Source organism: Herpailurus yagouaroundi, unplaced genomic scaffold (genome assembly GCF_014898765.1).
Source record: "Herpailurus yagouaroundi ecotype Mexico unplaced genomic scaffold, PumYag 188, whole genome shotgun sequence".
Lineage (NCBI taxonomy): Eukaryota > Metazoa > Chordata > Mammalia > Carnivora > Felidae > Herpailurus > Herpailurus yagouaroundi.
In genome coordinates this window covers 15,727,223-15,751,930 of record NW_024412419.1, presented here as the reverse complement: position 1 = coordinate 15,751,930, position 24,708 = coordinate 15,727,223, and the positions used below count along the sequence as shown (strand labels likewise).

General features: G+C 40.0%; 1 protein-coding gene across 1 annotated transcript; it reads left to right on the top strand.

Moving 5' to 3' along the window:
• Window positions 1-4,940: 4,940 nt before the first annotated feature.
• On the top strand, window positions 4,941-23,473 carry LAPTM4A (lysosomal protein transmembrane 4 alpha). The gene is made up of 7 exons (XM_040496143.1): window positions 4,941-5,208; window positions 13,900-14,020; window positions 17,870-17,946; window positions 18,047-18,169; window positions 21,121-21,216; window positions 21,744-21,842; window positions 22,833-23,473. Exons 1-7 carry the CDS (start codon window positions 5,098-5,100, stop codon window positions 22,905-22,907), a joined length of 702 nt encoding a protein of 233 aa, XP_040352077.1. The 5' UTR covers window positions 4,941-5,097; the 3' UTR covers window positions 22,908-23,473.
• The last annotated feature ends 1,235 nt before the right edge of the window (window positions 23,474-24,708 follow it).

Sequence of the window (24,708 nt, the reverse complement as noted above, 5' to 3'; positions counted from 1 at the left end):
TACAATTTTAATGACATTAGAGTATCTCATCATAAAGTATACCATAATTTACTAAATTATTACTGGTCATTTAGGTTGTTTCTAATTTTTTTCTATTATAAATAATGCTGAGATAAAGGATATCTTTGTGCAGATCACTTTCTCAGTTTCTAGACTTTAAGAACAGATTTTTAGAAATGGCATTACTAAATATGTGGCTTTAATACATACTATCAAAGAGTTGTCCAAAATGGTTGTGCCAATTTACAATCCCACCAGTTATATACAAAAGTATTAATTTCATGATATCCTTTTCAAGTTATATTCATTTAATAAAGGGAGGGGAATAATCATTTATATTTAATTTCGATTCTTCAATTTATCATTTTCATGTGTGCTTCTTATTCTTAGGAAGCTTTGTCACTGGTTGTGAATTGTTTGTTCATATCTTTCATCCATTTATCTGTTTCTGATGTGATGCTTTACTTATAAATTTCTATGGTATGTTTAGATAGCAAAGATATTCAATTTGCTATAGATTACTTTCACTGTTGCCCTTTGCATAGTCATTTCCTTTGGTACTATTCTTTATTCTGAAGCTCGGTTTTGGGGTAGGAAAGAAATCAGTTGATTTATAATACAGTTTAAATATTCTATTGACTTCTACTAATACACTACTACTCTATGAAGCAGAATACAAAATTCCAGATTTCTTTTCCCTGTTAGGCTTTTTTTCAGGAATATAAGAAATTCATTGAGGCATGCCTGGCTTGCTCAGTCAGTAGAGCATGCAACTCTTGATTTCATGGTTGTAAATTCAAGCCCCACATTGGGTGTAGAGATTGCTTAAAAATAAAATCTTAAAAAAAAAATCATTTAGTACTATATTAACTTACAGGAAAATAACAACTCTATGAAACAGACCTTGGGCAGGCTGCTAAATTGTTTCTATAAAGGTACTTGTGTTGTTTTGGAGTTACCATCCTGTGTGATTAAAAGGCAAACGTTTCTTTTTTTTTTTTTATTTTTTTTATTTTTTTTCAACGTTTATTTATTTTTGGGACAGAGAGAGACAAAGCATGAACGGGGGAGGGGCAGAGAGAGAGGGAGACACAGAATTGGAAACAGGCTCCAGACTCTGAGCCATCAGCCCAGAGCCCGACGCGGGGCTCGAACTCACGGACCGCGAGATCGTGACCTGGCTGAAGTCGGACGCTTAACCGACTGCGCCACCCAGGCGCCCCAAAAGGCAAACGTTTCAACACAACCATGAAATGTGCCAAGTCAGACTTTTTAAAAATTGACAGGACACCAAGAATTCAAAGGAAGGAACCACTTGAGAAGATGGTTAAGGGTGTCTCTTGAACAAGTGAAATGAAGTTCTTTTTGAAATATTTCAATAGAACATTAAAGGAAAGCAACTGGGTTCTATTTTATCAAGGAGCATTTTTCAATCAAAACAATTTTTGCTTCATGAAGAGGTATGGGGGAAAGATTAACTTGAGTATTCCATCCATATTTTCTAGGTGCCTCACAACTGATGAAACAATCTAATGAAGAGTAATGGGGATTTAAATTGATTTTTAACTAATCCTCTTATTTCTTGGAAGTAATGAATAGATTTTTTATAGATGAATTCATCTATAAATGCTTTATTATTATTATTATTTTTAATTTTTTAATGTTTTATTTATTTTTGAGAAACAGAGAGAGACAGACTGTGAGCAGGAGAGGGGCAGAGAGAGAGACACACACAGAATCCAAAGCAGGCTTCAGGCTCTGAGCTGTCAGCACAGAGCGTGATGCAGGGCTTGAACCCACGAACTGTGAGATCATGACCTGAGCCGAAGTCAGAGGCTCAACCGACTGAGCCACCCAGGCACCCCTGCTATAAATGCTTTTATTGGCAGTTAGCTTTTCCTTGGTAGAAGCCTTTAAAAATTGTCTTCCCCAAGAGTGCTATGATGAAAGTTGATAGGGAAGGATAATATAGAAGAGGACTTTTTAACCATAAATTATGGCATGAAAGGTCAAATTAAAATAACATGTTATCAGTTGGGGTGGGAATTTCACAGCTGAGGAATTGGAATCTGCTCTTATACTTTGATTGATCTTCCATGTCATCACTGCTCATACTTTACCTCTTTGTCTCTGTGCCAAGTTCTGGATCGGTTCATCAGTGCAATCTTCTTTTTTTTTTAAACTTTTTTGTTTTTTTTTTTTTAAAGACCGCTCTTTAACGTTTATTTATTTTTGGGACAGAGAGAGACAGAGCATGAACAGGGGAGGGGCAGAGAGAGAGGGAGACACAGAATCGGAAATAGGCTCCAGGCTCTGAGCCATCAGCCCAGAGCCTGACGCGGGGCTCGAACTCATGGAGCGCGAGATCGTGACCTGGCTGAAGTCGGACGCTTAACCTACTGCGCCACCCAGGCGCCCCCATCAGTGCAATCTTCTAATTCACTAATTTTCTCTCAAAATGACTCAATCAAGAGTTTATCCAATCTATTGAGATTTTCATTGTCTGTTTCATACTTTTCCATTTCAGTGGGGTTCCTCTTCCTCTTAAGGCTGACCCTTCATTTGGGCTCAGCAACCAGTCCCTTCTCCCATCCCCCTCCTTTAGTAGTTTATTGAGATATAATTCACATTCGCACACATTTCACCTAAAGTGTACAGTTTAATGGGTTTTTGTATATTCATAGTTGTGCCACCATCACTACAACCTGTTGTAGAACATTTTCATCATTAAAAAAAGAACGTTTTCATCACTGAAAAAGAAACTACATTAAAAAGAAAAGAGAAGAAACTCCATCCCCTTTAGCAATCATCCCTGTCCCTCACTGACTCCAGCCACTGACAACCACTAATATACTTTCTGTGTCTATATATTTGACTATTCTGGACATTTCATAAAAATGGTCTATACAACAAAACATTGTGGTCTGTGATTGCCTTCTTTCACTTAGCATAGTGTTTCTGAGGTGGATTATGCATTCATTTTTATTGCTAAGTTACATCCCATTAGTATGGATACATTACATTTTACTTTTCCATTCATTGGCTAATGGACATTTGGATTGTTTCCATTTTTTTTTTCATATAAGTAATGCCACTATGAACATTTGTTACAAGGTTTTGTGTGAACTTGATTCTCTTTATATACGTAGGAGTGGAATTGCTGGATCTTACGGCAACTCCGTGTTTAACTTCTTGAGAAACTGTCTAACTTTTTCACAACATGTGCACCATTTTACATTCTCACCAGCAATTTATGAAGGTTCCAATTTCTCCACATCCTGGCTTTGTAACCTTGGATGTGAAATTTAACTTTTCTGTGGAGTTAAATAATATAAAACCACCTTCCCTATATTTATTGTTGAAAGGATGAAATGATTCAAAATAGTGATTGAACCCCTGCACAGAACACAGTAAGGGCTATGTAATTTTGAAGGGGAGAGGGGAGTGTTGGTATGGACTAAAGTGGAGATATGTCAATTCATTATGAGTCAAATTGCTTCCACCCCACTCCATCCTTCAGTGTAGCCTCACCTAACTATGGCCTCCCATATTGCAAGTATTATCCAAACCAGGATAATTGTCCATGGACAATTTCTTCCATGTTGCAGAAGTAAACAAAGTCTCTGCTCTTCTAGAATTTACATTTTAGTGGGGAGAGATAATCAATAAATCAATGTATAACTTCAAGCGGTGTTCACTGAAGCCATGTCAATGCAATAACCTTTACTCTGAATTCACTGTGGTCTCCAGCTAAGAATACACTTGGCAGGGTTGGGGGAGGCCTTTCTCTTCCCTAAAAGGGAGTGTACTTTCCCAACAGTTGAACCATGTATTTTTTTTTTTAAAGTAAAATCCTTAAGTCTCACAGAAATACAAAATAAACAAGTGGCAAAGATTTTATTTATTCAATGAGGAAACCAGTTAACATGATAGTACCAGTTTAAAGGAGAATTTAAAGTACTCACTTATATTGTTGAATTGTGAATGGGAGATGAATTTACAAATAGATGCAAAATGGCTTTCTCCCAGGAGCGTTAAGATTCATTGTCAAGTTCGATGGACAGGAGTATTTCCTTTTGCTATTAGCTATCTACAATAGAGAGTTGTACAGAGTTCCTCAAAGAAAGATGGAAAGCCCACATAGAATCAGGGTACCCAGAAAGGTGTGTCAGACTATGGCTGGTTTTTCACTTTAGGAACCCAGGAATCTCTTGGTCCATTTCAACGTGTTTCACAATTTTTCCCAATAAAAATCACTTATCTGTAAAGACCCAGAAACTAAACAGTTCTTCTACTTTATCTTTTTATTTTTCTCAATCCTCTTGCTTCTTAGTTGCTTAAGAGTTAGGTGGTCTTTGCTCCCAAAAAGAAGTCTTCAAAGTGAGGGAGTGTGGAAACCTAAAACTGTACTCTTCCAAGAAGTCCCCAATTCCCACCCCTGCATCGAGGAAGGCTCCATAACGGGGATTAGCCCCACCCCTTTCCCAGTGGCACCGCCCCCGGCCAGCCAAATAATCAAGCTGCGCGCAAAGGTCACGTGAGCAGCCTCGGTCCCGTGACGCCTCCGAAGCCGTTCGTGGCGGAGACACAGGAAAGTCCTTCGTGCCCGCTTTCTCCCACCAACCCATCTTGTCTCTGCTTCTCCCCATTAAATGCTTCTTTTATTGTCGCTCTCGTCTCGGGTATGGTAAACCACCAACCTCTCCCGAGCTATTCTAGGCCTACGAGCCAGTTCCGGCCCTCTAGTAAGAGGCGGGGAGTCATTAGCGCTAAGGCGAGTCGCACTTCTGATTGGGCGTGACGTCTTGTCAGTCTCCATGTTTGTCCAATCAGGGGCCGAGTCCACCCAGCTTTCCGCTCTTCCATTGGCCTGTGTGCGGGGAAGGTGGAGGAAGAGGGGTAAACCGAGGTCGCGCGAGAGCGGCGCTCGGCACTTAGTGCGCAGGTGCGAAGGAGCTGGCTGGGGCCCGGGCCAGGGGAGGGCTTGAAGACGCGTCGTTTGGATTTGGAGACTGTGGCAAAGCTATCTGGGTTCGACCTCTGGGCGAAAAGCGTTTGTCAGGGGCCCATCCTAGAACGAAGCCTGAGAGATTCCCGATGGTGTCCATGACTTTCAAGCGGAGCCGCAGTGACCGGTTCTACAGCACCCGTTGCTGCGGTTGTTGCCATGTCCGCACCGGGACTATCATCCTGGGGACCTGGTATATGGTAAGGGCGGGCGGGGCGGGAGGATTGGGGCCCTGGGGGAATGCGCATGAGCGGGAAGTGGGGGAGCCGGGTCTGAAATGTAGGGAGTGTTCACTGGGAGGGGGTGGGACTGAAAGGGGGTGTTGGGTGGGGCGAGAAGGCATAGGGGAGACTCTTTTTAGGGTGTTGTAAGTTTGAGAGAGGAGACTGTGGCCTTGAATCAGCGTGGGGTGGGTAGGAATGGGGAGATTGTTCCTTGGCACAAATTACAGGAGAAAGTCGGGGTGGGGAGAAGCGGAGGCGTTGTGGGCGGGGGGTGGGGAGGATGGAGAGTAGGGGTGGTGGGTAGGAGGGATAATGGTACTAGGATTTGGTAAGGAGTTCTGGAAAGTACCCGGTTTAGGCCCTTTTTGTACTTCCGTGATCAGAAAGAACCCTCTTCCACGTACACTCCCTGGAATTTTGTTCCCTACAAAACAATTAAGAGTGGATCCTGAGAAATGTAGCCCAGTTTCGACATTGTCTTACCGGAAAGGAAAACGAAAGATCCAGCTATAACTCAGTTGCCTGTGGTTCTTGGACCTTATTTTGTTATAATATGTGTGTGTGTGATGTAGGCAGAAAGGCCTCTGTTGTGAATCTGGAGGTTCTCTTAGAGGCAATACCTTTTGCCAGGATTTACACGCGATCTGATTTTTCCTGATTCAACTACCCCTTGCCCATTAGACGCTTTTTATTTCAAACCCATTCCGGTTTTTGAGACCTTTATTGAGAGCCTCCTTTATTCTGGCCACATATGGTAGCATTTCCTGGATTCCAAGATCTATGTAAGTCTGTATCATAAACCAAGTTGACAGTGTTATTGATTGGTGGTTCACCAGTAATACTTTTGTGATTTCTTAACCACCATCTCCAGTATTCCTACACTTTGAAGGTAATTATGACCCTGTTGGAATAGCTTTAGGCTATAATGACTTCACTGAAGCTTTGACAAACTTCTCATATTGTTGACTTGATTGGCGGTTCTCACCAATGACTGATTTGTTGTTGTTTGAGGTTTTTTTGTTGGTTTGGTTTGGTATGGAGGATTGTGGTATTAGTGATACTGTATTGTTTCAGTTAACTTCTGTGAACGTAAGAAAAAAAAAAAAACTTCACACATTCTTTTTTGCCTTTCTGTGTCATTACTTCCCTACCCAGTGCCTTGAAATCATTAGTATTTGGACAAACACCAGATGACAATAATCTTAGGTAGATACTGTTTCATGGCCCACCTCCAGGGGACTACCGGACCCTCGCATTATTCCTGAGTGCCCTGTTTTTTGTTTGTTTTTTTTTACAGTTTTGCTTTATTGATGTACATTTTAAAAAACAAAACTTCGATGTGTAGGCTTATTTGCTAGTTTCTAGGTTTGTTTTAATGTTTCCTATACTTCCATATTCAGAAATCTCATCTTACTGGCATAAAATTATATCAAATTTCCCCTCAGAAACTCTGTTTTATATTTTAACTGATTTGTAATATTGGACATTAATCAGCTAATGGACGGTAATAGCACTGTATTCCTAACTTCCTTTTATTTATTCTCCATTTTGCCAGGGGTCTGGGTCTTCCATTTCTTTTGTTCTTAGCTCTGCCTTCCATTCCCCTAAATGAATCATACAAGGGTCCTCAAGCCTCTTACTCTACCCTGTCTGCCTTGTCCCTAGAAGATAACCCTCCCTCCTACTAAACTGAGGTGTGTCCACCAGCTGGGACTCTTCCTGAAAACCTAATCGTCCTGTTTCTTCTCAGATCCTTCCCTCCATTCACAGAACAAAGGATTTCTAACTCCTCCTCAAGAAGGAAATAACCACCATCCCAATTTCAACCATCTGAATGTAATTGGCGGTATTTCTTTCCAGTCTTTTCTAGGCAGTTTTTTTTTTTTTTTTTTTTTTTTAATGCTATGGGATCAGCTCATAAAAGTGAAAGGAATTGCAGGGGAAAATATGAGTTACAAACAGCAAACCAAAAATGCAGGGAGTAAAACTTTAGTAAGGGTATTTACTCTCCCAAAATAGGGAGTGAGGAGTTTAAATTTACTCCCCACTGGAGGCGCTTGATGTGAAAACATTTTAGATCTCCTTATTTTCCATGCTTTAGTTTTCACAATTTTAGAAGGATGCCGTAGCTGTTTTTCATTGCATGGGCTTTTAGGTTAATAGAACATTATAAGCTTCTAAAATCAATTAATCTGCCTTAAAATAAGGGATTTATTGGTCATCTGCAATGTAGAAGGCTTTGGTAGACACAGAAAGAGAGTAAATCACAGGGACCATATGCCATTGTCTATTCTGTTTCTATTATCTGCCACACAGAGGCACTCAAATGTTCTGTCTTGAAAATTGTATCTGCACTTATTTTATGGTATTACAGGGGTTTTTGGAGCGCATATACAAAAATGAGACTTAACAGTACAGTGACAAAGGAGAGGGGAAGGTGATCGGTAACATCAAATTTTAGTTGGATAAAGGACTGGACAAAGGACATTGGTTTTGTTGGTGACTTTCAAAAGTGTAGCTTCCGTACCATGGCAGTATTAAAAAACACAATTTCTGTCTAGTTGGGAAGGTGTGTAACCTTTTAGAAAACAAGACCACCCAGGTAAAGTGTAGGGTAGTATCTCTAAACAAAAAGGACTTGTCCAAACAGTGCATTTTGTTGCTAGAAGCTTCTTTACTAAAATAGAAGTAATATGGGATTGAGTGAGGTAGAACGTCCCTTCCTCCTCCAGTACCTTGTCAGGATACTCCCTTCCTAAATTTCAGGTGGGAGAATATCTATGATGATGGCCTCTGTGCTGTTTGGAATTTGCGGGTAGGGGGTGCAGTTCTCTCCCTCCTGCTGGGCCTAGAGGCTGTATCAGTGAATGTATCGGATACAGTGTCATTGCTCTCCGGCAACTGGTCTGGTGTTCAGGCCGTTCCAACACGGTGTACTAAAGTATTAATTCTATGGTATTAAATAGGACATAGAGAAGTCAGAGCCAGTTCTGTGCACCAGAGGTACCAGCCCTGAAGTGTTAGCTTTTGGCATTTTAGATTTGAAAGAAGCATGGGTGGCTTAATCCCTGGTCAAGTAATACAAAGTTTCAGAATGAGCTCTAGTTTAAATTCTGGCATTCCTAAAATTGTTTTCTGTTATTTATTGAAGAATCTGAAGCCAGATGATTTCAAACCAATTTGTTACATAGAAGTTCAAATGTTCATTGAATAATTGAAAATAGTCTTGATGAGTAGGTGTCCTCCTTCATGGTTGATGGTGTGTTACAAGAATACATTTTGAGGGGCCACCTGGGTGGCTCAGTTGGTTAAGCGGCCAACTTAGGCTCAGGTCATGATCTCGAAGTTTGTGAGTTCGAGCCGCCCTGCGTCGGGCTCTGTGCTGACGACTCAGAGCCTGGAGCCTGCTTCGGATTCTGTGTCTCCCCCTCTCTCTGCCCCTCCCCTGCTCATGCTCTGTGTCTGTCTGTCTCTCAATAATAAATAAACGTTAAATAAAAAGAATACATTTTGAGCATTTGTAATAATTTTGTTTTGGAAAGATTTAATATATTGCTAATTTTTCATGAATGTCTCAGCCATAAATAATCTAAAGCTAGGTGACTGGGAGAGAGGTGAAGACAGGTGTCCTCAAACTGTATTCTTTTCCAACCCTCACCCCTGACTCCTTTAAATAAGAGTATAACTGGGGCGCCTGGGTGGCGCAGTCGGTTAAGCGTCCGACTTCAGCTAGGTCACGATCTCGCGGTCCGTGAGTTCGAGCCCCGCGTCGGGCTCTGGGCTGATGGCTCAGAGCCTGGAGCCTGCTTCCTATTCTGTGTCTCCCTCTCTCTCTGCCCCTCCCCCGTTCATGCTCTGTCTCTCTCTGTCCCAAAAATAAATAAAAAATGTTGAAAAAAAAATTTAAAAAATAAATAAATAAATAAGAGTATAACCTATTTATATTTTGAAGTTAATATCTTTCCTCAAACACACTTTTTTTGTGCCTCGGTACTTTGACATGTGCTTTTTTTTTCTCCCCCCAAGTCACATTTTAAAAACAGTATATTAAGGAAAATTTCAAATCTAAAGAATAATGAGATAGTATTAACATCTCCCATTTACTCATCACCCAGCTTCCACTGTTAATAGCATTTTGCCAGTTCCATTTCATTTTTTAATGGTTAGCCCAGCTGTTTTCTTGGTGAAGCTTTTTTTATTTCTCAGCCAGAGGGATCTGGTTTCCTCACTGTGTATCTGGAAAAGTTTCTTTATACTATTTGTATGTACTTATTAAATACTACTTATTACATGATTACTAATGATTATCTTTTCATTTTTCTCCCCCACAAGATGTTCTTGAGGGAGAAAGATGATAGGTCTTTTTCTATAAAGGTGTATAGCAGCTAGCTTGTTAATTAGAACATTTGAAGTATTCATTAGACATTTGTTAAATTAATTGCCACCTCTTAAATATAGTAGGAATAACTCATTTGTACTGCACATTTGTAACTACCAGTAAACAACAGGAGGCTTATATATATGTGAAACATGTAACAGAATTTTTGGAGGTTGGCCATTTTGATCTTTATCAGCTGGCAGTGCTTTGCTGACTGGCTCCCAGTGGAGACTCTCTCTGCCTGTGAGACCCTTATCAGGATGGCCTGAAGCACACACTTTGTTTTATAGTCTCAGCAGATACTGGGTGGTGGCAGAATGTGCTTTGCAAACCTAAAGAATAATGATTTAAAACAAAAACCAGCCCCCAAAGAATCATCTGGGATGGGTGTGGCAGCAAGAGGAGAAAGCAAAGAGGAATTCCTCTTCTGAGGCCCAGGGCTTCCGTGGGCCTGGGCCTGGTAGCCTGGTAACCGTATCTCTGTAACAAGTAAAATCCAACACATCTGGCTTTTGTTAATTCTTTGTTTACTTATACAAGGTGTGCAGAAGGCTTGCAAAAACCATGTAAACCACATAATTTAACCTAATAAATGCACAGGACTGCTTCTACATTGAATGGTATGTTTGTAGCTCGTGCTGTTAACATGTTTGCTGTCTTCTGTACCTCCATATTATGAGGTTTAGAAATTAATCATTATTTAAATTACATTTTTGGTTTTTTTCCTGAATATAGTAAAAGGAAAAAATTGGGAATAAATATTAAGAAATTGTACATACTGGCTATTATTCAGAGAAATTTTATACCAAATTTTATATTGCAAAACTGTAAAGTCAATTTTATATATTTTTTTAAAAATGCTACAGTTCAAGGGACTGTAATTAAATAGCACAGGGCCTAAATACGAGCACAGGGTGGGTGCTCAGTGGTAAGTCTTTTAAGATCACAAGGATGGATTTTCCAGGTTAATATTTAAAATGAAAGTTGAGATTTTAATGAAATATACTGACATAATGGAATATAATTTTTTTTTAATTTTTTTTTTTCAACGTTTATTTATTTTTGGGACAGAGAGAGACAGAGCATGAACGGGGGAGGGGCAGAGAGAGAGGGAGACACAGAATAGGAAACAGGCTCCAGGCTCCGAGCCATCAGCCCAGAGCCCGATGCGGGGCTTGAACTCACGGACCGCGAGATCATGACCTGGCTGAAGTCGGACGCTTAACCGACTGTGCCACCCAGGCGCCCCAGATTTTTTTAATGTTTATTTTATTTTTGAGAGAGAGAGCGTGAGCAAGCAGGGGAGGGGCAGGGAGAGAGGGAGACAACAGAATCTGAAGCAGGCTCTGAGCTCTGAGCTGTCAGCACAGAGCCTGATGCGGGGCTCGAACCCACGAACTGCGAGATCATGACCTGAGCCAAAGTCAGATGCCCAACTGACTGAGCCACCCAGGCGCCCCTAGAATATATTAACTCAGTGAAGATTTGAAGAAGTGTGAGCTTTTAAAGAAGTAGCACTGCAATTTATTTTATTTATCCTTTCTTGGTCCTTTTGATTAGATCTTTGACTTTTGTTTAATACTCAGGGCTGTGACAGTGAAATGAGATTTGAAGTGTCACTGCGAGTCTGTGGCTTATCTATGAGAAGAAAAATAGATTTTTAAAAAGTTGTTTTGTAAGTTTTTCTGTTAGACAGCATGAGAGGGGGAGGGCCATGCAGAGGGGGAGAGAGAGAATCCCAAGCATGCTCCGCAGCTGCCAGCACAGAGCCCAACACAGTGCTGCATCCCATGACCATGAGATCATGACCTGAGCTGCAACTGAGAGTTGGATGCTCAACTGACTGAACCACTCAGGTGCTCCAGAGAAAATACATTTTTATAAGTCCTACATGCAGTAAAAATATTTAAGAAGGGAAAATTAAACTCCTAAATATTTCGGTTGTGTCATTTCCTTCATCTAGTAATTGAGTTTGCATAGTTTTCTTGACATGAGACTGTTTTTCTGTACTATGCAGAGCTACTCTTTTAAGTTTATTTATTTTGAAAGAGAGAGCTCACAGGGGAGGGGCAGAGACAGAAGTATAGAGAGAATCCCAAGCAGGCACCTTGCTGTCTGCATGGAGCCGGATATGGGACTCAAACTCATGCATGAACTGTGAGATCTTGACCTGAGCCAAAAGCAAGAGTCAGATAGATGCTTAACTGACTGAGCCACCCAGGTGTCCCTGTGCAGAGCTATTTAACTATGACTGTATAGTGTTTAGCAAAAAATAATTTGCTGGATTGATTTCAAACTGATTTCTATAAGGCTTCAGTAGATACATCTGATTGTTCAATAATTAATTCACCTAGTTGTATTAGCTCCTACTCCTATACCACACACTAGCCAAAACCCATTGCAGTAAAAATGCGGGTCGCACACCCATCGCAACTAACATCAGCCTTCAACTGGGGAGCCACCTTGCAAATATGATTGTCCTGTGTAAGACCTTTCAAGAGTTGAAGGATAAAGTACCTTGCTTTTGAGCAATGCAAGGGAAAAGGTATGTTACTGAACATATTTATTTGGACAGTAAAGTATAAACATAGCCTTAGATAATAGCGTCTTCTGGAAAGGCCTCAAAACAGGAGTTGCTTAGGAATTGGTATAAGTAATCCTGTGGTGCTAAGAAGCTGGTTGTCTTAAATGGAGTCAGGTTTGTGTCCTTGCTCTAACCTTTGTCCTCTGTAACACAAGTTATTTCGCATGCTGAAACTTAGTTTCCTCATCTGCAAATGGGCTTTAGTAATATTTACTTCAGCAGGTGGTTGGGAGGAATAAGTGAAATAATATACTGTATGTGAATATGCTTAGTATACAGTATATTCTCAATAAATGTCAGTTGATTCTGTATTTGGTATTGTTTAGATCCCCTAACCTTTTTGATTAAAATTGGTTTGCATGTCACAGAGAATGTGCAGTGCCTCCAGCTGATAAAATCATTTATCATTCATGGTGGATAGGAGAGAGCTATGTAATAGAGTTTGTTCAAAGTACAGTTGATGGTCAAGGCTCTAACATACCTTAAAAGCATCAAATGCTCAGATTTTTACAAAGGGAGGGGAGGATATGTTTCTGTGCACTTTAGATAGGGAAGCCTAACTCCAAGCCTAGGTGGTTTTCTCTATTGAATCATTAACAGGACTGTTTTTGAGCACTTCAAGAAGCGGTGCCTCCTGGCATACTGCAGGGATTCTTTAACCACTGGAGGCATAAATAATTACCGCTTCAAATAGAGTTACAACCCTGGTAAACTAGAAAAACTCAACAGATACTATGATGGAATTGCAGCAGGAAATTTGACAAAGTCTCAAGATGTTTCTCTGAACGAGATAAAGAATTCTGTTCAAAGATTGCTGATTAATGGGAAGAGGACGCCTCCTGTGCTTGGCCTGGTTCTCTTTTCCAGTGACTGAGGTGGAGATACTAATTACATGCTGATCATATTTTTAAATGCTGGAAGCTAAAAAACAAGATAGTAAATCTGTGGGGTGTCCGCCAGAAAATCTTGACAGGCAAGAATATAAGATGAAATTCCATTGCAAATGTATCAAGCCCTTATACTAACTGTACAGATTAGAATCCAACTAACTGTACAGGTTCAGGTGGTAGCTTAGCAGGATCAAGTGTGAAAAAGAATGAAGGGTTTTAGGGAGTTGCTGTCATGTAACATTCCAAAAATTTATGAAGCCAGTGCGAATTGGCTTTCATTGAAATTTGTTAGCTTAGGCTCTAGCGGCTGAGACCCTGCTGTGCTCTGACCAAGCTGATCTTAACCTCATTTTAATGGTATGTCCAACAAACTGGAGCATGTGTATAGAGGAGAGCAGAGAGGAGGTAGTGAGGTAAGCCTGCTGGATCACTATATTCTTAACTGATGGTATTACATAAGTAATGTTGGATGAACTGTGGCTTCTTCAAACTCAGAAATTCTGAGATCGGTGTATGAATAAACATGAACAATCTGTAATGATTCCTTTTAATCATTTTGCCATTTTGTTGATATTAACGCAAGTTCAGGCAATACATCTTTTCTCTGAAACAATTAAGTTTATACTTTAGGAAATAATTATTTTTCAGCTGTTCTTCTATGGTATTGCATACTATTTTATCTACAGGTTAATCTGTTATTTTCTGTCTTTGTTACTGCAAGTAAAACATTTTAAATATGGAAAGACATCCGAAGATTGTGAAGACTGTTTCCTGATGAATAATATAACAGATACCAAACATCTTATCTTTCACAGGTGGTAAACCTATTGATGGCAATTTTGCTGACTGTGGAAGTAACTCATCCAAACTCAATGCCAGCTGTCAACATTCAGTATGAAGTCATTGGCAATTACTATTCATCTGAGAGAATGGCTGGTATGTTTTTAGGTGAAAATATATCCTTTAATCACACACACTATTCAGAGAATTGATTAAATTATTGTTAAGTTATTTTACTTGCTGAGGCATAAAAGTGTTTTTGTGGGTTTTTCAAATTATTCAGTGAGAATTATAATTGAGCACTTTTGCCCAGAAAATGCTATGGACTACTAGATTTTTGAGAAATATACATTGTATACCTTTGATTCCTATCTGGTGCTGTGGAGATGATAAGAAGAAATTACAAAAAGACTTGTGAGTCTCTGAAGGTCAGCTAGCAAGTGTAGTAGAGGATGGGAGCAAATAGGCTTACAGGAACATGTGAAATATGAATTATTGGAATATTTGGTGATATCTTTTGCTCAGGGTCACAATTCTAAATATATATCTATCATTTAGATGAAGAAAGACACTGTTGGAGTTAGAAATAGAAGACATTCATGTAAATTACCTTTTTAAACCTGTTTACTCTCCAGTAACATTTTCATTATTTACCTTTCTCTAAAACACAGGAGCAGGGGTGCCTGGGTGGCTTAGTTGGTTAAGTGTCAGACTTCGGCTCTGGTCATGATCTTATAGTTTGTGGGTTCGAGCCCCGTGTGGGGCTCTGTGCTGACAGCTCAGAGTCTGGAGCCTGCTTCGGATTCTGTGTCTCCCTCTCTCTCTCTCTCTCTGCCCTTCCCTGCTCTCACTCTGTCTCTCTCTCCTCTCAAAAATAAATAAACATTAATGGGGCACTTGGGTGTCTCAGTTAAGTGGCCGACTTGGGCTCAGGTCATGATCTCATGGTTCATGAGTTTGAGCCCCGCATTGGGTTCTGTGCTGACAGCTCAGAACCTTGAGCCTACTTCAGATTCTGTGTCTCCCTCTCTCTCTGCTCCTCTCGTGCTCTGTCTCTCAAAACTGAATAAACGTTAAAAAAATTTTTTTTAATAAATAAGCATTAAAATTTAAAATACAGGTTCAGAAATATTTTAGTTAAGATTGTATATTATGAATAGAAATTTAATGTTCGAACAGAAAATTATGCCTCAAACTTTGCAGTATGAACAGCTTTTTTGCGTGTTGATTTTTTTAAATTTCACTTCAGAAAAATGTTCTGAGTTCTCATGTGTAAGTTGTATTTATAATATTATAGGATTTAAGTTACCATATTTTTAGTTTTATTAGCTTTTATTGTAAGTTCTTGAGCTTCATTAAATTTATGGTCTTCCCATAAGCTTATGAAGTTGTTTTTTAAAAAAATTTGGTTGTGGGGGCACCTAGTTGGTCCAGTTGTTAGAGCACGTGACTCTTGATCTCAGGGTTGTCGTTCAAGCTCCGTGTTGGGTGTGGAGCCTACTTAAAAATAAATAAAAATTGGTTGTTAATTTAAATAATTCACTGTCTACAGGGCCAGCTGCCTTTTCTAGGATTCAAGTAGAGTTTTGTGGGCATCTGTTGACATTACAGTATGAAATCACTAACAGTTTTTTACACTGTGCTTTAAAATAATTTTTTTAAGTTTATTTATTTTGAGAGAGAGACAGTGTGAGTGTAGTGGGGGGCCAGAAAGAGCAGGGGAGAGAGAGTCCTAAGCAGGATCCACACTGCCAGCACAGAGCCTGACACGGGGCTCAAACTCATGAAACTGCAAGATCATGACCTGAGCCGAGACAAAAAGTTGGATGCTTAACCGACTGAGCCACCCAGGCTCCCCTTTAAGTGCTTTGTAAAAATGTGTCTACTAAAAAAAATAAATAAAAATGTGTCTACTGAGTGTCCATTCAGATCTTTATAATCCTTTAATTATGTTGTCAAGTGTGGTAAAAGAAATACCAAGAGCATATTAGAAACCTCCCTTCTGGAGTTTGTTTTTTCTTAAGTAGTCTGTTTCTCTATTTAAAATAAAAACCAAAATACAACGATGAATAAAACTTTAGTTTTTAATGCCTGTTTTTGGTATTTTAGGCTGTAAAATTATATAAAACCTGCTAATGTTGGCATTTTTCAGCATGCAGTGTCAGCTTGTGTTTCTCTTTAAATCAAGGTGTAGAAAAAGATTTATGGCTGTTGACATTCTTATGCTGTGGCTGGAGCTGCAGGGATGAAGCCACAGGTTTTACTGCATGCTGCATGGCTGCCGTGGCCACCGTAGTGGGAATCAGATACTGAGTTAGCATACTTTTGTTGATTCTAGTTCCGCCAAAACCTTTTTTGAGAGAACATAAAAATGTGTAGTTCTTGGTCATACAGTAGTTTGTGTCTCTAACGGAAGTGGAACGTTGACCCTCCCACAGGCGCAGTGTTAAAATGGCAAGTTAATTTCTGATCATTGGCCTGCGGCTGATTGTAAATAATGAGGTTTGCAGTTAGTCAGCTAAACAGAATATGACCCTCAATATATATGAAATGCTTCTGCAACATATACAAGCTGCTTTTCAAATGTGAATTTAACCTTAATTTTATTCACTTTGGTAACGGGTGAACACTTGGGGCCCCCTGGAGGAGGTTTTTGAATGTGGTGGTGGATGGAAACCTGAGGTTCATATCTGTGCGTTTAGCCCTCATATTTTGTTTGCTTTATTGAGCCAAAAATATTGGAGTGTCTCGCTCTAGGTATTGTGTATGTATTTTTCACCTGTTATTCCATTTTTCCCCTTTTTTGCTACAGGGTATCTAAAGGATATCCTATATCCTCTAGAAAAATCTAAAGACGGCCCTTAACTTAGCACCAAATACTGATGATGTTTATACTTCCAAGTGACAAGATGATACATGATATCATGTGTGATATCCAGCAGTTATTCTAATCATCATTAGTGCCTTTCTGGTTCTTAATATCTATCCAGAGTCAAAGAATTAACTTTAGATCTGCTAAAAAAAACCTCTCAAGTGTGGCTTAGTAGTGTTGAAATTACTCAGGTGTTTTGTGAGGTAATTAATGAATTTGGATAACCTTGAGGAAGGAGACAGGTGAAGAACAAAGAAGAAAATGGGCTTGTTAAAGCAGTGGAGAAATCAAGGGCAAGGAGTGGGGAGCAGGGAGTTCCCATGTTGGCGTAAGAGAGAGGAGGTTAATGGAGAACCTTGAATCTCTATATTTTCTCTTGAGGCCAGAGAGGGCAGCTGTAGTGCTCTGAGTTTATGTGTCTTTTAAGCAGATACCAGCCTTTCCCTCCTGTTGAACCTTGCTCATTTCACAAGACCCAACATGTGTCATTTCTTCCATATTTTTTCCCTGATTCCCCAAGGACAGCTAATCCAATGTAGCACTTGCCACATTGGATTATCATTATCTGCATGCCTTCAGACTCTTAGGCTCTGGGCAGAGACCTGTCTCCCTAGCAGAGTGACTGGTTGATGATAAGAGTCAATGAGTTGTAGCAATTTAATAAACAAAAACAAAGGGTGAATTCCTCAAAACTTCATTACTTAATGCTGAGATGGATTTTTTATTTTTTTTTAAACTCTCTTGGCTTTAGGTTTTTTTCGGAGGCATTCTGGAAAATACTCATTTTTTTTTTAAGCTAGCTTTAACACGTAATTTTGTTGGGGTGCCTGAGTGGTTCAGTTGGTTGAGCCTCTGACTCTTGACTTTGGCTCAGGTCATGATCTCATGGTTTCGTGAGTTCCAGGCCCACATCAGACTCTGTGCTGATAGTGAGAAGCCTGCTTGGGAATCTGTCTCCCCCTCTCTCTCTGCTCCTCTCCCCCTTGCTCTCTGTGTCTTCTCTCTCTCAAAATAAATAAAAATAAACTTTAAAAGAAACCCCCAAAAAACAAAAAACATTTTGTCATGAAGAGTTTTGGGGTTTTTTTTGTTGCATAAGTAGCTTAATTAGATTTTTTTTTTTGTTTTCTTAGATAATGCCTGTGTTCTTTTTGCTGTCTCTGTTCTTATGTTTATCATCAGTTCAATGCTGGTATATGGAGCAATTTCTGTAAGTACCCTATATTTTTGACTTTGAGTTTGACCTTTACTGAGTGGCACTTAATATTTCATATTTGTGTTGTGATGTTGTGATTATTTTTTTTCTTCAGTATCAAGTGGGTTGGCTGATTCCATTCTTCTGCTACCGGCTTTTTGACTTCGTTCTCAGTTGTCTGGTTGCTATCAGTTCTCTCACTTACTTGCCAAGAATCAAAGAGTATCTGGATCAATTAGTAAGTGTGTATACTAATTAAACTTTTTCTCTTCATTTTAAGTACAGTATGTAAATCAAAATTTTGAGTCAGCTTTTGGTGCTATTTTTATTTTAATCTACCCTGTTTATTTTTAAAAGTGTTTCAAAATAATTATTGCTCCTCTTAACTACCTTGTTAAAGCCAGTAATATACATAGGATATTTTCTTACCGTGCTACTTGGATATTCTAGTATTAAAAGTCTCTAAATATGGGGCACCGGGGTGGCTCATTCAGTTGAGCTTCTGACTCTTGATTTTGGCTCAGGTTGTGGTCTCATGGTTCATGAGATCAAGCCTTACATTGGGCTCTGTGCTGATAGTGGGGCCTGCTTGGGATTGTCTCTCTGCTCCTTCACCCCTCCCCCAAAATAAATAAATATTTTTTTGAAAAGCCTCTAAAGGTGGATATCATAGAACTTAAGGAGTAGTTCAACTTTTGTTTTGAGTATATCGGTACTATAATCACTTGGCTATACAGGCTTCCCCTTCTATCCAAAAGCGCATTCCTTTAAAATCTTCTGTAAGCTGAAATGTTGTAAATGTTTGTTCCCAGACCCCAAAAGTAATCTTAGTCTTTTCTGACACCCAAGGGCACGTCTTGCTAACAGATGCCCAAAATAAATAGAGGTAAAGCACAAAGGCTCACACACCCAGTTCAGAGCTGTTCAGGCTGGATGCTGAGCTGCTGAATGTAGTTCCCAGGGGAGGAGCTTGGTAAGGCCCCTCCAGCTGCTTGGGGTGTGCTCGGCCTCTACAACAGCTTGCTGCAATGCAAACACTGGATGCCATTTTTGCTTCTCCCCTTTTTAATTTGCCGGCATCAATAGCAAATATTTGAGTGCTTACTGTATCCTTCCCTCCATTCAAGGCAAATTATTGGTGAATGGTGTAGATACAAACATAAACATAACTTCCTCTCTCTCTCGAGCAGACATGAATTGGGGGAGTTAAGACATGAAGATGTTATCTGTGTTAATGAACTATAACTGTTACACAGCATTCAGTGAGGAGCTTAGATTAGTGCCCTGTGATGGAGGGGTAGGGAACCCTCTGGGTTGGAGTAAGGTCTGCAAGGAGGTGTGAAGTCCAGATAAATGGAAGTTCATTTCAAAAATGCTGTCGTTAGGAATTTTCTCCCGACTTGGCAGATATCCTGCCTATTGTATCTTGTGTACCACCAAATTTATTCATTCAGAAAACATTTGGTGATTGCTGCTTCTGTGCAAGGCATTCTGCTAGGTTCTTGGGATACATCAGTAGAACTCATTTGCTAGTAAAGGGATTGGAAAATTAATTGACAATTACTGCAGTAAAACTGTGAAGGAAAAGTATTGGCTGCGTGAGTGGATATCATACCGATATCAGACCTGGGCTGGGAAGCGAGACTTGAATTGCACTCAAGAGTGTAGTAGGAATTAAGATAGGGAAAATATAGGAGCAAATGTCCCAGGTCAGAGACCCCTTGAGGCAGGAAGGAACATGGTATAGTCAGAGGACTAAAAGGGGACCATGGTGCCTGCCACATAGAGAAAGGGAGGGAAGCAGCACGTACATGATGAGCTAGAGAGAAGGGGTTGGGGGCAGGGCCTGGTGTCCTGGTTGGCCGTGGTCAGAAACTTCCTCATTCTAGATCTCTTGTCTTGTCATGTCGTGTTTGGCTGAAAGATTGCAAGCTTTCTGAATAAAATCTGTAGCGTTCCCCATGAGCTGGTCTCATTCAATTTTTGTCCTTTTATTTATAATAAAGGTTTAAAGAACAGTTTTGTCCCAAGGAGACAGCTGTGTTTGGAGTTGGTGTGTGGATGCTTTTTTCTTTTTCAGTCCTTTGGGATTTTTACATGCTGCTTATTTTTGAAAATTATTTGGGCCTTTGTATTTACATTTCCGTTAAAAACAGATATGTTTTTAAAAATTAAATGAGTTTTATAGGAAAACTTTAGGGTGAATTTTTTTTAGTATTCCTTTTATAGACCCCAGTGGTTTCTCCACTCTGTCGCTATATTCACTTGGTCTCTCAGAGTGGCAATACTTTCTTTTTTGGCCAGCTTATAAATCATAAATTATTCCTTTGTAGTACCCTTCTCCTGGAACCTAGCTTAATGAGTAAATAAAGTTGAACCCTTCACAATGGAACATAGTAAGTCTGCAGTAAGCCACAGAATCTTACCTGCCTTTATAACCAGGGGCATGCCTTCTTTTTGCCCCTTTCTGATGAGCATTGAGACTGACAGTTGGCTCTTAGAAAAATTAATTTCCCCACGTAGGACTAAATGACCCCTGAAACTTAGGTAAGCCTTAGCACTTCGTAACTTAGCAACTCAGGGACAAGTCTGCAGTTGCATACAGGAGATCATCTTTTTCCAAAGGCCAGCAAAATGTAAAACAGGGAAGAGGAAAGATGAGCTCAGCTCATACAGCAGAATTCAAATGCATTTGAGGTGTTCAGTAGCATGCATTCATGATGATGAGGCTTAAAGGTACAGTGAGTTCAATTCTGTTTACTAGTTTTTATTAGAATATCAGTTCTGACTTTGGTGCCTGTTTGTATTTTTAAGATGCTCTCTAGACTGTCACAACATGCAGCTGCCATAGCTGAATTATGAGTGAATGTGTATGTGTTTGGTTAATAAACTTAATGGTTTCGAGCAGTTTTAGGTTAACAGCAAAATCGAATAGAAAGCACGCCCTTTCCTCCCTTACTGTCCACATCCCAGACCGTAGTGGTGCATTTGTTACAATTGATGGACCTACACTGACACATCGTTATCACCGAGAGTTCCTAGTTTACACTGGGTTCACTTACATTCTGCAGATTTGGACAAGTGTGTAATGATGTGTATTCATCACTGCGCTATCCTAGAGGGTAGTGTCCCTGCCCTAAATATCTTCTTTCCTCTGCCTGTTCACCTCTCCACCCCCTTTTTTTATAGCCTGATTTTCCCTACAAAGATGACCTCTTGGCATTGGACTCCAGCTGCCTCCTCTTCATTGTTCTTGTGTTCTTTACCTTATTCATCATTTTTAAGGTGAGTTGCTGAACTAAATATTTGGGCTGTGACACTGTTCATCTAAACCTTTTTGTTGTCTTTTCTCCTCATAGTTCCAACAGTTAAGTGATAGTGTTTATTCGGACATAGTAGTAAAGATAACACCTAGGTGATGTCCTTCTCATTTCCAGAGAGTGATTGGAAATACCAGGATCCTTCCTAAGTGTAAAGAACATCATTATGTTTTTAGAAGTAGCTCATGATTTAATTGAAAATCTGTTCACATTCCAAAGGTTCAGAGACAGAATTTCCTTGGCAGCACAATGGTTATCAGACCTGAATTGCAACCCCAGTTCTGGTTTCTCTGTAAAATGATATTAATAAAGCTTGGGATATTTGAGTGGGGGCAAGTAGGCAGAGGGCCTGGCTTGTGCTAGGTCCAAATGGGTGTCCATTCCCTTTTCCAGGGAGAAAGTACACGGAAAAGCATTAGAAGTCACCTTAATTTTAGAGCAGGTAGTCTGCTGAGTTTCTGGCATGTGTCAGTTTTGTTTGTGTTCTTTTAGGCATATCTAATCAACTGTGTTTGGAACTGCTATAAATACATCAACAACAGGAACATGCCGGAGATTGCTGTGTACCCTGCCTTCGAAGCACCTCCACAGGTGAACGATCTTTTAATACATTAAATCTTCAGTAGTTGTTATTGATCATTCTTAATGAGCCTAGGTCTTGACTGGCTCTTCAATGCCGTGTATGTGGTTTAGGACACAGATAGCTTAAATCCACAAGATGTAACATTTCCCAGTTGGAAACCTGGCTACATGGGTGAGAGACACCCTGCACTGCTCTGCTCATTCAGTTTGACTGTTAGGTTGGACTCGTAGGTAGTCTTGAAAAGGGTTGCATTTTGCAGAGGAGATCAGACAGGAAACAGCCGTGTGAGCCATGCCAGGCTTGTGGCTTCTGGAACCTCTAAGGATGGGGTACCGTCATTTACAGCTTGTGTTGCTTTTAAAAAACATCCACACGATCAAAAGGGGGAGCTGAATTTTCTGTGGGGAGATGAATGCAGTGGGTTCCAGGAGTCTGTGGGGAGGTCTCCTTCCTGGGACCCTTTAGTTGCTGCTGTATTATCTTCCCAGGTTTTCAACATGTAGAAAACATGTGGCCCATGTAGGGCCCGCCTCTCACACTTGAGTCACTTAGGTTGGAATGCCACTCTTACATAGATGTGCCCTTTACCCTAGAAGAAATGATATAAAAGTACCTGGCCCTTGAATTACAGATTCTGATGAAATTCAGGATCCAGCATCTTAATGGAGGCTTCCTTTAGCATGGGTCAGTGGTGCCCTTAACTTGGATTTGCAGCCCCTGAGGCACTGGTTCTGTCAGTCACACTGTAGGGAAGAGGGGAGAACGGTGCTACCTACTTCCTGTCAAGGTGCCCTGGTGGCCTCCGGTCAGTTCAGAAGCAAAACTCCATCTTCCCTTCCTTTGCCCCTCCCTCTTTAGCAGTCTTGGATCACCTCAGTTACGCTCAGGAACTTTTTAGCTAATAGTTTCTTCAGCTAAACTCGGAAAGCATTTGAATTATTCCAGACAGGAATTTTTCAAGGTGATTTAAGTCTGATACAATTTGTTTCTCTCTTCAGTATGTTTTGCCAACCTATGAAATGGCAGTGAAGATGCCTGAGAAAGAGCCACCGCCTCCTTACATACCTGCCTGAAGAAGTTCTGCCTTTGTCAATAAACCCTATACCAGCTTTTCGTCTTGTTTATTTTACAGAATGCTGCAATACAGGGCTCTTCAAACTTGTTTGATATAAAATACACTTTCCTTTGTTTAAGCATTTATTTTCAAACACTAACAAGCTTTTTTGACATCTATTCGAAGTCGGTTTTATTTTGGTTTTTTTTTTTTACCGTTATGTCTATTACATTTTAATAGTGTTTTTGAAGACAATCTAGGTTAAGCAAGAGCAAAGTGCCATTGTTTGCCTTGAAAGGGGGGAGGGATGGGGGTGTTCTCTACACATTTTCTTTTGTAACTTTGCACTTTCTTTATATAATAGTTTGCATTTTGGTTATTTGCTGCCCTGGGTACTTTCAGGAAGAATGACTAAAATATTCAGGGTGAGTAAGTTGGGTATAAGATCTGAAGTTTTCGGCTATGAAAACAGGAAAAATCTATACCATTTTAACTTGACTGTGGAAGATGACGGTTGCACGTTTCTAATTTGTATGTGTTTCCATCTTTGTGATAAGATGCTTTAATAAATCTCTTAAATATTTACTGTTGTCATTTTTAAAAAAAAGATTTGTTACCCTGTTTTGGTAGCTAGAACCTCACATTTTCCTTTACAATAAAGTCAAGACTATTGGGATCTTTTGGTACTTTGAGAACACAATGCTAGATTTCACTTGAAAGCATTTCTTTAGTTCAGTAACACAAATATTATTTAAAGTTAATATATTACTGGACTCACTGGCCAGGAATTAATATTATGGTTTGTTAGAAAAGTTATATGATGAGGGTAGCAAGCTGTGGGGTTTTTTTTAATATTAAGAATTTTTTTCATATTTGTGTATTTTTGAGAGAAAGCGTGAGTGAGGGAAGGGCAGAGAGGGAGACACAGAATCCGAAGCAGGTTCCTGACTCTTGAGTTGTCAGCACAGAGTCGGACGCACAGGCCTTGAACCCACCAACTGCGAGATCATGACCGGAGCCAAAGTCAGACGCTTAACCGACTGAGCTACCCAGGTGCCCTGCAAGCTCTGCTTTTATGTAAAGATCATTTAGTAGTTAAGTAATGAGTTCATCAAGAATAATTCAACATAGGGGAGGGGGAGAAAAAGAATAATTCAAGGTAAGACGTGTCTGTTGACCTTCGGAGGGAAACCAAAGAGAAAGCAAGCAGACTGTGGCTTATAAACCACACGACTAAAAATTTTCTCCTGAAAATACACCACTCTGCATCTTGCTGAGAATGTAGCAGTAGTGACCATGTACACATACATCATATAGACCTAACACAACCAAAAAACATACTTTACACGTTTTTTAAAGGGAGAACAATTGTTTGGCTGCAATCTCACTTATAAACACCCACCACCAAAGTAAAGCGTAAACTAGGAAAGTACAGTTGTGTTTGGGGTATGCCCAGTTTGGGGTAGTAGAGGGTATTTTACTGATATCTTTATTGTTTTAGAAGATTTCCAAATCAGGGATAACTTCTCTGAGCTAGGCCTCGCTTTGTTTCTGTATAAAAACTGAAATAGAGGGCCACCTGGGTTGGCTCAGTCAGTTAAGCATCCGACTTAACTCAGGTCGTGATCTTGCGTTTGTGAGTTCTAGCCCTGCGCCAGGCTCCGTGCTGACAGCTCAGAGCTGGAACCTACTTCAGTTTCTGCGACTCCCTCTCTCTCTGCCTCTGCCCTGCTCACACTCTGTCTCTCTGTCTCTCAAAAAATAAATGTTAAAAAATAAATAGAGGGGTGCCTGGGTGGCCCAGTTGGTTAAAGCATCCA

What these genes read in the sequence shown, in the direction of transcription:
- LAPTM4A (XM_040496143.1), top strand. Translation starts at nt 5,098, where the DNA reads ATGGTGTCCATGACTTTCAAGCGGAGCCGCAGTGACCGGTTCTACAGC. An exon ending in AAGAGTATCTGGATCAATTA is followed by an intron (nt 18,170 to 21,120) that starts GTAAGTGTGTAT and finishes CTTTTTTTATAG; the next exon opens with CCTGATTTTCCCTACAAAGA. An exon ending in CCTTCGAAGCACCTCCACAG is followed by an intron (nt 21,843 to 22,832) that starts GTGAACGATCTT and finishes TTCTCTCTTCAG; the next exon opens with TATGTTTTGCCAACCTATGA.